Source organism: Telmatherina bonti, assembly GCF_933228915.1.
Source record: "Telmatherina bonti genome assembly, chromosome: 13".
Taxonomy (NCBI): domain Eukaryota; kingdom Metazoa; phylum Chordata; class Actinopteri; order Atheriniformes; family Telmatherinidae; genus Telmatherina; species Telmatherina bonti.
Genome location: NC_136611.1, coordinates 8102662 through 8118674, shown reverse-complemented (window position 1 = coordinate 8118674; position 16013 = coordinate 8102662). Strand labels below are relative to the sequence as shown.

Genomic DNA, 16013 nt, shown 5'->3' with positions numbered 1-16013 from the left:
AAATCTTACTTGTGTTAGATCCGTGTTATGTAGGAATAGGTGCATGTGCTAAAACATAATATGAATAATTTGTAAGCTGCTGGGCTTACTCAGGAGAGGATAGCAGAGGAGAGGTCAGCACACAGAGGCAAAAAAAAGCATAAACACACAGAGCAGCCATGAAAATAAAAGCTGGTGTAAGTTCACAGCAAGGTTGAATACAGACATCTCACACACACCGCATACAGACATTCCCAACCAATCCCACTGTCAGCTGTCACTCATCTGCCTCTGAGGAGCGAGTGGAAACGCATCCCATGTAAGAGTAATGGCTTGAGGGCGAGAAACTCTGCAGCAAATATTCATCCAACATGTGCACCATGAAGAAACCTCGATACAACTGTGAACAGGAGTTAACATGATGAAGATCACGGTCATATTGAATGCAAAACTGCTACGGGAGGAATTATACGTCAGCAGATAAAAAGAGAAGTCATACGTTAAGGAAAGATCACGTATCTTTATAATCAGTGACATAAAGGATAAAGTGGGTAGAAATCCGCAGGCAACATGTGGTTTCCAAGGTAGGGAAGGAGAACAGTGCATAGGGAGAACAGAAGAAGTCCAGAAGAACCAGAACAAGCGAAGGTATAAAGAGAAGGCATAAAAGTAGGAAGTTAATACTCTTCAGTTCACTTAAATTAGGTTTATCATCCTTAAAAAAGAAAAAAAGTAGCTGTTTTATTTCAGATTCAGAATATTGTGAAGAGCTGTATCAAGCTGGTAGATGTGGCAGATAATCACACTTTTACTCCAGCTTTTGTTTAAAATATGTGTAAAGTCACCAAAAATATTACTAGACCACCCTTGTTTTCCAACATGTCTTGTTAATTTTAATGTCTGATCCAACTAAAGGTAGATTTGTTTGGAAAACAAGGATGGGCTGATCATTTTTCACGAATGTATTTTTGTGTTATAAGGAAGAGTTAAGCAAGCAGAAGTGCTGCCTTTATTTATAAATGTGTTCCTAACAAATGGGGAGGAAGCATTGTGGTCATTTCCAAGTTAGGGAAGGTGTTTCACTTCCTGTCCACCAAAGAGTCATTTCAACAACTGTCCATGTGCAAACTACGTGCTGCTTGATTAAAAATGTGGTATGAATTTGGATCCACTGTGTCATATTAACAACTCAGCGAAGTGAAGAAGTATTGAGCTACTGAAGCTGAAACAGAATGAAATTAAGAGGAAAATGAATAAAGCAAACTAGATCTTGGAAATGGACAGTGGGAGCAAAAGAAGGAGTGACTGGGCAAATGCAAAATTAGCATGCTCACCATGTACTGGACAGTAGAGCTGGACTTGCGTTTCTGTCCTCAGGTAATTGATGGATGGATTTATTGATGGATGGGCAGATGATGGAAGAAGGAATGGTTGGGAGAACATAAAATAACCAATGACAGCAAGTGAATATGTTTGCATTAAGAACAAAAGAACTTCAGCCAAAACCAAAAGTTGTACACTTCAATGACAATGCAGGTTTAAATTCTGAAAAGAAGATGTTCACAGCTTGGAAAAAAGCTGAAGACGGACCATTAGGTGACTGCAAAAGGAGGGAGGGGAAGCAGATAAGGAGCAGCAGTGGTGTTCATATGGAGATTATCAGGATTCAGGAAGAGAAAGCAAGAGTAAGAAGTAGATCATAATATCCTCAGTACCAAGAAATGAAATTGTTTTGTTGTGAGAAGTAGCATTTATATGTAAAAGAATTCTGTAAACACCGGCTTTGTTACATTATCAGTTTAAAATTAATCTGTTGTATTGTTTTATCTAGTTTACCTGCTTGTTTACCAATTTTAAACACATATAATGATCAACCATAACATCATTACCGCCATACTATGACTATGATAAAAGATGCCTATGGACATTGAACTATCTGACCAGTAAGAGTTTGGATAAAGAACATCTGAGGGTGGCCAGGATCCTTTGGGCCATTTAGGTTGGTAGATGGGGATTCTTAAAGATGCCATTTGGTCCAACCAGATTAGTCTTTGTGAAGTTTAAATGATGTTTAGCTGCTTGGCTGCTACTGGCATATGAGGAGTAGGGAGTGACTGGTCAATGAAATGTTCAAGTAGGTGGCAAATAAGAATGTCAGAATGGAGGTTCTTGAGCAGAACAGAGCACTCTAAAAGGATACCCGTCACTGGTTTTAATGTTGTGGCTGATCAGGGTCTAAGCATTCTACAACCTTCATAAATAACCAGTATAGACACAGTATGTCTAATATATCAGCTCTGTCTGAAGTAGTGAACAAAGTATGGAGTTTCTGGCAGCACATGAGACTAAAGGTGGTGGTAATCTAGAGCCAGAAAAGGACAGAGACCGCCTGCTTGTGCAGGTGCTGCAGCTTAAGAGCGTTGGGTGCCATTATACATTGATGAACCAGCAGGAGAAAAAGGAAAAGGAGAAGATGAGGAAAGGAGACTGAGGTGCCGCAAAAACTGAAGAAACAAGGGAAAAAGGACAAAAAAGTGGAAAGAAGGGACGCTAGCAAATGAAGCCTTTAGAAATGGTTTGGGGCGAGTGTGTGGGGAGCCTGTTGCTAGGCAATGAGTGCACCGAAGTGGAAGTAAGTGTCTATTTCTGTCGTCTGAGTTTCCAGGGTCCAGACTGGCAGCTATTCCTGGAACCGGAGTCACATTCCCTGCTGAACCGAATGAGCAGGGAGGAGAAGGAGGGGAGGGGGCACTCATGCACACGCACTGTCACCAACACGCACTCACTGCTGCACATGAACATATCAAACACACTGACACCCGCGCTTATAAAAGCACAGGAATGCCCCCCATTTGCGCTTTCAGATTCTTTTCAATCTGACTAACAAATGGGATGTATAGACACGCAGACAGAAACACCTGCATGCCTATGTGCAGGTGCACAAAGCTCAACCTGACATGATGCACGCCGCTGAACAGTATGTTCCATGCTTTGTCGCACACTTGCATGCTCTCTGCACACACGGATGGAAGCTGTGTGTGGGATGTGTTACTGCAGTTTGTTTCTGTGCAAGCGTGGGATGGTGCGAGATCTTCATTAAAGGATGAACAGGAATGTGGGGTTAAAGACCAGATGGGGTGAGGAGGAAAAGGAAGCACTGAAAGAGAAGGAAGAGGCTGAGATGGAGGGATAAGGGAAGGAAGTGATGAAAGAATGAATGAAGGGGGCGACAGATGGCTACATTTAATAATGGAGAAATAGCAACGAGCTGAATAATGCCAGATCAAAATAAAGGGTGCCTTCAGAGGGATGGACTACTTGAAGCTTGAGCGCTAGTAAGCAACGTGCAGACTGATACAAGGGAAACCCAAGACCATATACGGATTGGATATAAACATAGAAGTGTGTCCAGATGAGGGCTGTGATTTTTTAAGGATCAAATCTCTAAACATAACTTTTTATAGATAAAAAATGACTAACTGGACAAATTCGACAGCCCTTATTTAGACCCACAACTTCTATATGTGCAATCCAATAATGACACACATCAGTCTAAATATCAACAGATGGAAGAAAAAGCAGCTTGATAAGAAAAAAAATGTGATCAGCCAGATGAGAAAAAAGCAATTAAAGGGCACATAAATCAAAAATCAATAGAAGAGGCAGAAGATAGCCCTGAAAATCTGAGTAAAAACTAGGAATGAAGGGTGTGGGGTAGAATAAGGGAGGAAGACAATGAGACTTACCTTAACATCTGCCTTTTTGTTGAGCAGGGTCTTGGCTGCTGCAGTGACAAACACAAGGAAAAAATAACAAGTTAGAAAGTCTGAACAATCAAAAGTAATAGCTCAATGTTTCAGAGTGTTTTTGTTCCTTCTCTTTGTTTTTCTTCTATCTGACTGTGGAAAAACTCTTTATTGACCTTTATAGTAAATCTTTTTTAGAAAGCAACGATCCACTAAGAAGATAGCCTAAGGCAGAAACAGAAAGGGCAAGTTAACACCTCGCATTTAAGCCCCGCCACCTCCAGGATATTTGACTGTATGAGTAACTGACTCATCTTCTAGTCATACAACTCGCCTTTATCTGGTTTTCTTTCTAAGACAGGATTCACTTCAATTAAGCTGAATTTTCACAGGAGAAAAAAAAACTAAATTTATTTGAAAGTATGTTGGGCATTTGTTCAGCAGCTTGAACTGAGAAACCTTAGGCCATATTGTAGGATCAAATCATTATAGTTGTAAAAAAAAAAATGCTTTTGGAAATCTGAGAAAATGCATCCTTGTTCTCGAGCTGCTTGATGCAGAGCAGGTCAAGTGAATCATTTCCTTCTGTTTTAAGAAAAGCTAGAGCTGCTTTCAGGTAATAACATGGTGATTTATCTTTCTTTAACACAACACGGTTGTTGTCAGTGAAATAAAAATGTACTTTGATTCATCGTGTCCAGTCTTACACCAAAGTCCCCTCCAGGGTCACAAGGAAGCCAACAGACATGGCAACCTCACAACAGCAGCCATGAAAACTCAACAATAAGCCCTGCCTTGGAGAACTCTAGGAGGCCTTAAGGAGGATTAGTTTTCTGTCTATTCACTAATGAGGACTAATGAGGGAGGGGGTGATAGAAGAATTCAGGAGAGGAAGAACGATGCCGCACACTCGGTCTCCTGTTGAGCATAAAACTAATAATCCGTTACAACAGTGGAAACTGCATGCAGATAACAGAAGACGAGGCTCTGCAGGGCATTTCACCATCACAGCACCACTGATAAATGGATTGCAAGGTGGTCTGACTATATTATGGACATGTTCACCCAGAGGGGCCCAAAGTACGTGCCAGAAACTGTGAAACTGGTGGAGGCAGTAGGAGATGTGGATTAACATGAAGAACATCCCAGATGGTGATGTGACTGGATGTGCAGATGAGTTTCCCTTTTTACTCATTTAAAGTTGGCATAAAAGATGCACTTGCAGATTTGTCAGTGTCATACAGTCCAAAGCACAAAAGTTCAAGGAAACATTTCAGGCATACACAGTTCTGTGTATCATCTGTATATTTCCAACACTTAAAAAGCGCACTTTGCTTAACTGTGAGAATGATTTTCTGTAGCAAAGCAAGAAATACATTTGTGAAATCTGAGTCATGACATTTCATTTTCAGACCACATATTTCTAAAAACCTTTTCTAAAGTTGTTTCTTATAACAACAGCAAAATTATTAAGTTTTCTAGTAGTTTTCTTTGTTCCTCAACACATTTACAGATCTGCAGAAATCCTGAAGCTGCAGGAGATTGCTCTCGCACAAAACACCGAGGTCTGCCCTGATTGATCAGCTCCACCTGTCCAATCAGGAACCATCCACCATTTTACAGGCGGTCCTCGGTTTATGAATGAGTTCCGGTCCAACCAATGTGACGTAACCGAAATTCAGCGCAAGTGGGATTTTTATCCTTGAATACCCCATATTGCCTCCTTGATCACTAAGAAACTACCTAAATACACGTATTATACATCATATTAATAGAAAAACAGTAAGGCAATTAAAATAGGCACTGAGGCGCCTTCTCAGCCTTCGTGTCACGCGTCGTAAGAGCTTATGTGGACTCTCGTAACTTCAAAACTTGCTCTATTTTCTTTTATTTACATTTATTTAATGAACGTCGTAAAGTCGAAACGACGCAAGTTGAGAACCGCGTAACCCAAGTACAGAGCTGCAAAGATATCACTTAGGATGCTACAAATGTTTAAGTGCAGATGAAACAGTGTGCCAGCTTTGTGTGTGCACATTTATGTATAGATTTATTCATATTACTCAGTTTCCTCTCAACATGAATTCATATGCTAAGTCTTTTTACTGACACTGTCCCACATTTGTCAAAAATATCTTAAGTGATGAACCAAGACAAAATCTCAGCTGTGGAGTTGGGTTTGCTCACTTTCAGGCCAATTTGGAGAAATTTAAGAGGGAAAAACAATCTAAAATCTTCTGCAAACTATCACACTGAAAGTGACAAAACATGCAGATATGCACGAAAACCAGAGTAAATATGACATATAGAGCAAAGTATATCTAATAAAAACAACTTTGAGCACTTTCAACTTTACAGACAGGCAAAGATTTGAACTTTTACAGGTTTTAATGTAATAAAAAAGGTATTTCTATACATTGGTCAGAAATTAGCTGCATATTGGATTGCTGAATGCCATCTGAAAATATCCACGTTACAACCACAGACTGTATATAAAAAGATGGACGAAGCCTCTGTGACGGCACCTATAGGTTTCTGAAGAGCTGAATTGAAGCTCGGTGGGCGGTTCCTACCATCGCCATCTTGGATGGGGTCTCGCCCGGAAAATACAAATATGGGCAAAGAGGTGGAGCTGAGAGGGGGACTGTGAGCATTATGGTGGATGATTGACATCGAGCGAATTCCGAGCTTTCTGCAGCTAAAAGCTAACCGAGCTAACGGAGGTAAGCGGGCTAAAGCTAAGTCACGTTGCTAACCGGCTAAAAACCGCGGTTGTTCTACGTTCTTCTTACTTGAAGTGGGAGATCGGGTACCTGTCAATCAAAATGATACGCCCCTAAATTTCGAGATTAAATTACTTTTAAATGGTCGAGTTAGAAAAAAATTCATTCCCCCACAGTTGTCATGAAGGTAAACCTGACCTATTAAACCGAAAATGGATTTTTGAACCAGGCTGTAAACATGTTTATTTCTGCTGGGAAGTTGGTCTTTTTAACATGGGAGTCTATGGGGATTTGTTCTGTTTTGCAGCCCCTAGTAGATGAGGGGGGGGGGGGGGGGGGGACTGCAGTTTTATGCACTTCTGCATAAGCTTCACTTTTAACTGCTGGATGCCCCATCCATCTTTCATATATGGTCTAAGGTTACAGCTGAACAAAAATCTGTTTTATAGTACAGCTGCTGCATTATAATGAATGATGTATGAGCTGCCAGTTAAAGTATCAGTCTCATTTCTTTCTGACTTAAGCAGATGTAGCTCTTGAAGAGACTTTTAAGTGACTGAGTGAATTTTTTTAAATTGAATCAGATTCAAACACATCAGCATCCAGCCAGTTACATAAATGCACTATTTTTGGCAGTCTGGGATGCAGATGTGTTCTTCTTTGTGTATTGCCTTTTCCTGTCCTTTTCCCTTTTCCTCCTTTCCTTCTTTAAATATGTAGCCCCAGTTTTTATTTTCTATTCCCAAACATGTTCAAACCCAGCTGTATCCTATGAGCAAGAGCTTAAATGTTAAGATAATTACCACTGGGGAATAGTTTTAAAAGGGGGAACAGAGGTTGAGGCACAAGTAAGCCAGTTCAGGGAGCCCAGATCAATACACATTCCAATAAGAGCATGTTTAAACTTTCACTTGAAAAGAGGCAATTATTCAAGTAAGTTACAACACTCGGAAGTTTGGGTTTGCACAACTCATTGCTGCCACATTCACTTCTGCGTCAGTGATTAAATATCTCATGCCTGAAGTAAGTTTTCATATTCATCAGTCAAGAAAGGAGAAATAGAAAGTGATAAATAAGCACTATATAATCCAGGAGGGATGCAAGAGTGGCATGAATGCACATGCTTCACTCCCGTGCTCTTCCTTCTTAGTCTCCTTCCAAAGGCTGGTTGTTACTGAGGATAAGAAATGGGGTCAAAATGGTGTCAAATCCATTCTTTCACATTCACTGATGGCTTGGTCAAGGAGGAGATGACGCGAGAGCAAGAGTAAAGAGAGGATGAGTGAAAGTTATGAGGTTATTACACTGTGCTTTTCAAACATCATCATTTTGTCAAACGTGCAACTCAAAGGTGGTTTTAAATTCCAGGCACAGCCTTGAACTCTCTTTGGAAACCTGAAAAATCAGAAGTTGGTTATTTCAAACTCGAAGGTGTAGAAGCAAGGGGCGCTCCTTACCTTGGCACAAATTACACATGAAGCAAGAAGAGAAAGGAAGAAGAGATTAAAAACGAAATGATCACGGCTAAGTATGCACTGAAAATACGCAAGATGCTTCACTGCAAGAACGGAGCAAGGATGGGCATGGGGTTCACATGAAGGTTCAGTGCTAGCCAGACAAAGTAGCTTTAATTTTCACTAAGAACTATGAAAGCCAGGACACGTTAAAAGACAGCCTTTACTTTACTCTTATGCAACAACGACGCGGGTTTTACTAAACAGTGACTGCAGTTGTGTGTATGAATCTGCAAATAGAACAGGGCCTCCAGTAAACCAGTGAGGCTGATATAAGGAGGCAGCCCACTATAAATATTTGATTGGAGCCTAGTGGAAGCTGAGGGGACTCAGAGGGGACTGTGGAGCCCCAGTGGGCCACAGAAACAAGGACACAGCCACTGCTTGTGTCTCATTAACTCTGTGCGAGGCTGTGATGTGAAGGTGTCGTTCATGCTGACAGTCAATCAAAACATCTTCATAGAAAGTCTTAAAAATATCAGTTCCCCTGACTTTATTGCCTTTAATTCTTTAAAATAAATTTAGAAATAGAAGCAGGTGTGATGTAGCATCATACTCAACATGAAAGCAGACATGAAAGCAATGACTTCCCAATGACAAATCTTATCTTAATCTTATCAAGTTAACCTTAATATAGGGCACAAAAAAGGACAAAATTCTTAATTTTTTTTTTACTTCTTTTGATCAATTCCTGAAGGCTTAATAGTTTAGCAAGTACACCAAGCTACCTAGATATTAATGTTGTTATAACTGTGCTTTTGCATTTGCTGGCTATTTTGGACGAGGATTCATCTGTTAAAGAAGTTCTTAATCTATATGGGATTGTTTTTCCTTGTTAAATAATGGTTGAATAAATTAAAAAAGAAAGTTTTCTGCCTCTTGAAGCTAGAAAAAAAACACTTGCCCCCAAAATGTTAGTATATTTTGCTTTTTTAAAATTATATATATATATATATATATATATATATATATATATATATATATATATATATATATATATATATATATATATATACACACACAGTACCATAAAAAATTTGGACACACTTTTAGATTTAATGGGAAAGTGTGTCCAAACTTTTGACTGATGTGTGTGTGTGTGTGTGTGTGTGTGTGTGTGTGTGTGTGTGTGTGTGTGTGTGTGTGTGTGTGTGTGTGTGTATGTATGTATGTATGTATATATATATATATATATATATATATATATATATATATATATATATACATATATATATATATACATACATACATACATACATATACATATATATATATACATACACATACATATATATATACACACATACATATATACATACACACATACATATATACATACACACATACATATATACATACACACATACATATACACACATACATATATATACACACATACACATATATACACACATACACATATATATATACATACATATATACATACACACACACACACACACACACACACACACACACACACACACACACACACACACACACACATATATATATACTATATCTATCTATATCTATATATATATATAAATTTTTTTCAACAAAACCATAAACATTTATATTAACTACTGTAAAAAAAAAAAAAAAAAAGCAAATGCAGCATAGCTTCAGTTCAGCTCTGAGTCTTTTAACTGTCCGAACGCTGGAAACGTCTGCGCTTGATGCAACAAATAAACTGACTGGAGTTACACTCGATGTGCAAACGTGTATTAACCAAGCTGTTTCTAAGCACATTAAACATTTACTGGCAAATAAAGATGGATTATGTATATCATAGCCCGACTAAGCAGAGAAGCCTACAGACAAAGTTTAGTTCAGTAAACTTGTAAACTAAAGTTAAATCTTACAAAGAGCAATCAGGTTGTGATATTCAAGTAGATTGGGTAAATATCTCAGTTCTGCATAGCCTTGTCCTTTTATTCAAATAACAAATAGACCCACTTAAAGTTCCAGAAAGAATAAAAAAGAATAAATGTATAATTGGAAATCAGTCTGAAACCTCTTGGTTTCCTTGATTACCTTTTTTTTTTTTTTAACTGTAGTTGATCAAAATGAAAATATTTAACTTGCACAGTTTTAACTGCCTGTGTACAAAGTACATACGGTTCTATATGCAGCATATTGGCGACAGCTCAGCTCACAGGACTCTAAGTAACCAACTTAGCAAGAAGATCAACATTAAAAGAACAGCTTCAAAGCTTTTCAAGTTCATGAGAGTCAGCCCAGCCTTGCATCATTTGCAGTGTTCATCATGCACCAAAAATCCCTTGTGAGGCAGCGCATGCACCAGTCCAGTGCCCCATGCAGCATTCACTGACAGCTCTCAGGCAGCCCCATCCTTCGAGTTACAAGGGTGAACTTTCCAGTGTCATTGTCCGACAGAGAAAAGAAGAGAAAGGGGAAAGAGGAGTGAGAGGAAACAGTCAGATATGAAGTTGTGATGGAAACATGGAGAGTGAGAGTGATACAGGTGAAAAGTGTCGGGTGAATTCAAACATAACAATGGTGGAAATGTCTGAAGACAGAACAGAGAATGAGGTCAAACTGTGGAGGAGGGAAATGAATGAGATGGAAGGAAAAGAGTGAGAAGAAACAGAAAGACGGGACAGCGGCTTGACTGGTCTGAGGCCATGCACCATGAGTGTGTCTAGAGATGAAGATGACAGGATGAAGATGACAGGATGAAGGAGCACTGATAGGTACTGATGCCACAACATCAGATCTCAAAGAAGGTGACAGATGTGTTGTGGAAGAATGAGCGCAGTAGCTGGGCTTCCATCCTTTATTGGTTATAATTTAATGTGACATATTCAATCACGTATCTTAATAATAATTAAACAAAATAAAAGGAAACTAAGGAAAAAGTGTGGCAGGAAGGTGTGGGTTTGAAATCAGTGTTGTCTTGTTGGTAAATTATTATTCTTCAACACAAACTATTTTTTACTATTTTAAGCATAATTTGGATAAAAATACTCTCATCTAAAATAACACTGGAAAACTCTTTGCTTTCTTAATGGTATGTTTAAACATTAAACATGTTTACTTGCATGAATGCAGTTTAACTGGAAACTAAGTGCTGAGACTAAGCAGCCGGATGAAAACATAGCTAATGTTGCAGCTGATGAGTTGATGAGAGATGATGTTAGCAGTGTGGTCAGCCATCATGCTCTGAACTCCCATGCTCAGGGAGGAAGGAGGGACAGCAGGAAACACAGGGAGACAGGAGTATCAGAGTAGAGGATAAGTTTAAAGACCAAAAGAGGCAGGGACAGAGAAAGGGGCAGGTTGAGAGGGGTGGCATGCCCTGGGCGAGCCACCGTGCTACCTTGTTCCACCAGCCCTGCGGTGGTGCCGGCGGCTGCGGCCACTGCTGCCGCGGCCGCAGTCACAGAGGCTGGAGCGGTGGTCTGCCTGCTGCCAACTGTTAAAGAGTCCAATACCCAGTCACACATGAAGAGAAAGAGTTACAAATCAAGGACAAGGGGAAAGAGACAAAAAGATAAAAGATGGGGAAGGGGTGGAGTGCTTCTCAGAGGAGGTGATGTGAAGAGCGTAAGTCAGTCAGGAGGAGGTAAATGGATAGGGAGGGTAAATGAAAGAAAGGGTGAGTAACAAAGAGTTGGAGACAAACAGGGTTCATTAGTGAAAAGGAGAGGGATTTATTTGTATAGAGGGAATGCAACTGTGTCATCGTCCCATTGAGAACTCATGTCTGGTCATAGTCCAACGTGAGATCAACTTTGGAGGACCCAAATCAATGTTCTGGTTGTACACAGACAGACTTGTACAAACTATCTTCATACTTTTCTAATAAAGTATATAAACCAAATGTGATTTTTTTTTTTTTAAGACAATTTTGGGGAGTACTACGGTGGCCCTGAAGTGCAAACCACGATTACAAAACAAAAAGCGCAACACAAAATTAAAAAACAGCAACAAATTGAAAATAACAAAATTTAAAAAATACACAATGACAAATTAAAAAACACGACAAATTTAATTAACGCTACAAAAAAATTCTAAAAAACACAACAAATTAAAAAAAAAAAAAAAAACACAAAAAAATGATAAAACACAATGACAAATAAAAAACGACAACAAACTTAGAAAAAGCAAAACTACATTAACATACCGGAAGAGGTAGGTACCAGCGGGCAACAGGAAAAACCACTGATTGGACGATGGCGCCAGACGACTTTTGAACCTGAAGTTGTCGTGTATGTAGCGCAGTTTTCAAAACATGAACGTAACCCGGAGCCCAAACATAGCTGCTGCTATCCAAGAATATTTTGATTATTACACACTTTACACAAAATGTGTCTCAATCAGCACACTAAAACTACTTCCAACACTTCTGTAGTATTTAACACAATGAATTCAGTACTTCAGCCTTTCCTCTACTCCGAACTGGACGAGGTACAAAAGTACAACAACTTCCGGTTCAAAAGCCGTCTGGCACCATCGTCCAATCAGTGATTTCTCCTGTTGCCCGCTGGTACCTACCTCTTCCGGTACGTTAATGTAGTTGTGCTTTTTCTAAGTTTGTTGTCGTTTTTTATTTGTCATTGTGTTTTATCATTTTTTTGTGTTTTTTTTTTTTTTTTTTAATTTGTTGTGTTATTTCAGATTTTTTTGTAGGGTTAATTAAATTTGTCATGTTTTTTAATTTGTCATTGTGCATTTTTTAATTGTTGTCATTTTCAATTTGTTGCTGTTTTTTTAAATTTGTTGTTTGTTTTTTTGTTTAGTTTGTGTTTTTTGTTTTGTTGTTGTGGTTTGCACTTCAGGGCCACCGTAGAATACTATTGAAACCTTGCAGCTATACTGATATTAAATGACACATGCAAAATATCCTGCAAATCCAGCTTTCCAAGCCTGGATTCTGTTGTATCTTTATTACAGCAAACCATTTAACTCTTCCATCTTTACTTTTGTCCAAAGAAAACCAACTCAGTTCTTTGTAAACCTGCAAGTGCAGTTGCTTTTACTGCAGCTCTAATCCATTTTAGACCTGTTTTTTCCAGGTATGACCCAAGTACCACGGCATCTTAGCAGACATGACGTGCATTCTCTCTATACACACACACCACTGACACTATTGGACCAATCCATCATGTATGAATCCACTGATTTGACAAAAAGGTTAAGACACAAAACTGTCAGAGAGAAAAACTTAACTTTTCATTTGAGACTGTAGGAGCTTGCATTTCTACAGCATGTTGAGATGATGATAATGATGGTAATGATGCATAATTTAGCCGATGTTAGTATCTGTTAGCTTGGAGTGATTGCCAACCTTAGTAACAGCCATTATCAATTAGGAGTGGGAGGTATGATATATTATAAATAGCAGAATGTCTTTGCCATTGATGATTTACAATCTAAAAGAATACCTTAATTTAGCTTTTTTTTAACCTCTAAACAGCAACAATCATGTCAGCGAATGTTAACACAACTATCATTGTTAAAGCTACACTCATCTGTAGATGACAGGATTCATGATGTGAGCTGAAAATACAACAATCAACTACAAAAAGCAGTAATATTGAGATTTGTCACACTAAATGCTCACATCTTATTCTTAATTCACCAGTTCTTCATCTTCTCTGACTCATTCAATTGATGGATTTGCACTTATAATAAAGTACCACTTCATAACAAGAGGAAAAAGATGTAGAAAAGTATTAGAGTGGCAAGAAAGCAATGACACACACTTGGGTCTGTATGTGTGTGTGTGTGTGTGTGTGTGTGTGTGTGTTTGAACGCAGGACTTAGCTGAGGGGTTGTTAAGTTCATCTTCACTTGATTTCCAAGTGCACAACTTACAGAGTCACATCACTGACAGTGAGTCGTTTACTGAAGCAGCATGCTCGTCTTCTCACACACGCAAATACATTATACACACATATAGTACATGAACAGAAACGCAGTCGTTTATGGTTTAATTAAAAGGAAGTTTGCCACTTATCAGGGAGCTTTCAAACAATATTTTATTTCCAACCCTCAGTTTCAGCCACTCGCACCACAAATGAGCTTCCTCAAGGCCTGCTGGCATTTTCAAGTCTGTAAAAACTCATCTGGTGAGCCGGTAAAAACACCTTCATTACTCTCAAAGGGTTCTCATTTCACTGACCACAACACAGCTGAAAATACCTCATTAAGTCATGTTCATTGCTACTGTATTTGTCCATATAACAAATTAGGAGGAAAACAGTGATTCCTAACTTAAGAAAATTAATTTGTGAAGGTTTGTAGAGGGAGGTGGGGGCAGCTGTGGCCCGGCTGTAGTGCTGCCTCGCTTATATAATAGCATAGATCTAATAATCCTAATTGACAAGAGTATTACTTCACATACAAAGACAGAAAACACAAACAGTTTAACAGCTTTCAGATCAAGTTCAGTGTTCCCCAACTTTTGCAAAAGACAAGAGCATCAAGACTGACTCCAAAATGCTCATCTGGTTTGATCTTTTAGGCCTGAAGGACTTAATTAGTAAAAAAATATTTAGATTATTATGGTATACTCGGTGAGAATCAAATTTCAGCTGGGATACAAACAAATAATGAAGATATCAATGATTTTTTCATATAGAAATCAGAAAAATCTGACTTCTTTTTGTTTCTTACTATTCTAAAGTCTTACCTTACTACACTGGGCATAATTTTTTAGAAAAGATTATGCTGTTTTGGGATGATACCCTTCAAAAAATACATCTCAGAGTTATTTTTAAAGCAACGTAAACTGGTAAGACATAAGAGAAACACTGAAGTTGGGCTGAGATGAAATGAAAATGTGATTTTGCTTCTATAAAAACATGCTCTATAAGCTTTACATTAACATAAAGCTCTTGGGTTAAAGGAAAAAAAATCAATCTATCACACAGTTTCACTGTTAAAAGGTGCATGGCATCAGTTTGGGAGATGAAAAATAGAGAGGAAGATTGAGTTTCAGGTTAAATACCACGTTCAGAACACTGATTCTCAACCTGCTGATTACGACCTGATCGTGACTTGGAAAGGTTGAGACTTACTATTTTTAAACACTTTTTTTGTCCTCCAACATGATGGCATGTACCAAATAGTCGCTAACAGGCTCTCCTAAAACCAGCAAACATTTCTGCCTCCCTGACTATTTCATACTCAGTGATGCCAGCTCACTGGCATGAATGGAAGATATACTGTAACAAAAGATTCAAGTATTATCCCCATGAAACACTTACCCGAGAAATTCCGAGAAACCAGCATGGTAGTAAGAATGGCCCCCTGGGTGGAAAGAAAAAAATAAAGAACCATCAGTCAAGTTTCTCAATTCGCTGCTCGAAACCAGAAACAAAGAAAAACCCAGAGTCAGAACAGCTGGAGCTTCATTATGAGCAACTTTTATGTATGCAAAAAGAAAAGCTTTTAAAGTCTCCCATTGTTGTTTGACTGACGGACGATGAATCACTCACAAAACAGAGATGTAACTCCACATGCAAGCATCCTGCAAAATTTTAAATACCAAGCTGTTTACTCAAAACACTCACACTTTTGTAGTCTTCATTTATTAATATTGGAAAATATGTCAAGCAGTGGAAGCAGATTATATAATAAATATCCATAATAGATTAAGAAAGCATCCTCTTACAACCACAGCCAGTGAAGCTAAATTATGGAAACGCAAAGCGCAAATGAAAAATTTAAAAACAATTTAGTTCAGAAGTTCTTGTATTTTGCATTTCAAGTACAATCATAATGCCAAGTACATTTTTATTCAAATAGTCTGAATAACTAATTCACTGTCAACTCAATCTGCATGCCTACAACATGCTTCAATGATATGAAAATGTCTCTGCTTTTCATTTTTAATGGCTACTAAGAAGCTGAAGGTCTAACCTTGCCATTTTTTATTAATTTTTTGAGTGTGAAAAGCCAGAGACAATTGGCTAGAGCTGATGGCATGTTAGCTGAATGGTGCAACATTTGCCCGCAGCCACCTGCATTTCTGTTTCCAGCTTCCCATGTGCTGGTATTTGAAGCATGCCAAGAGTGGC

At 38.5% G+C, this 16013-nt stretch overlaps 1 protein-coding gene across 4 annotated transcripts in view; it reads right to left on the bottom strand.

The window, feature by feature from the left end:
• Positions 1 to 16013, bottom strand: part of LOC306764263 (calcium/calmodulin-dependent protein kinase type II subunit gamma-like) — an 87117-nt gene that overhangs the window by 25671 nt on the left and 45433 nt on the right. For 2 of the 4 annotated variants that reach the window (XM_079251355.1, XM_079251357.1), the window contains exons 12-13: positions 15201 to 15243; positions 3726 to 3763 (exon numbers count right to left, since the gene is read on the bottom strand). In XM_079251355.1, the coding sequence (XP_079107481.1) occupies positions 3726 to 3763; positions 15201 to 15243 (81 nt within the window). Of the gene's footprint in view, positions 1 to 1313; positions 1347 to 3725; positions 3764 to 15200; positions 15244 to 16013 lie in introns of all 4 variants that reach the window. The other 2 variants (XM_079251358.1, XM_079251356.1) reach the window with 2 other exon arrangements.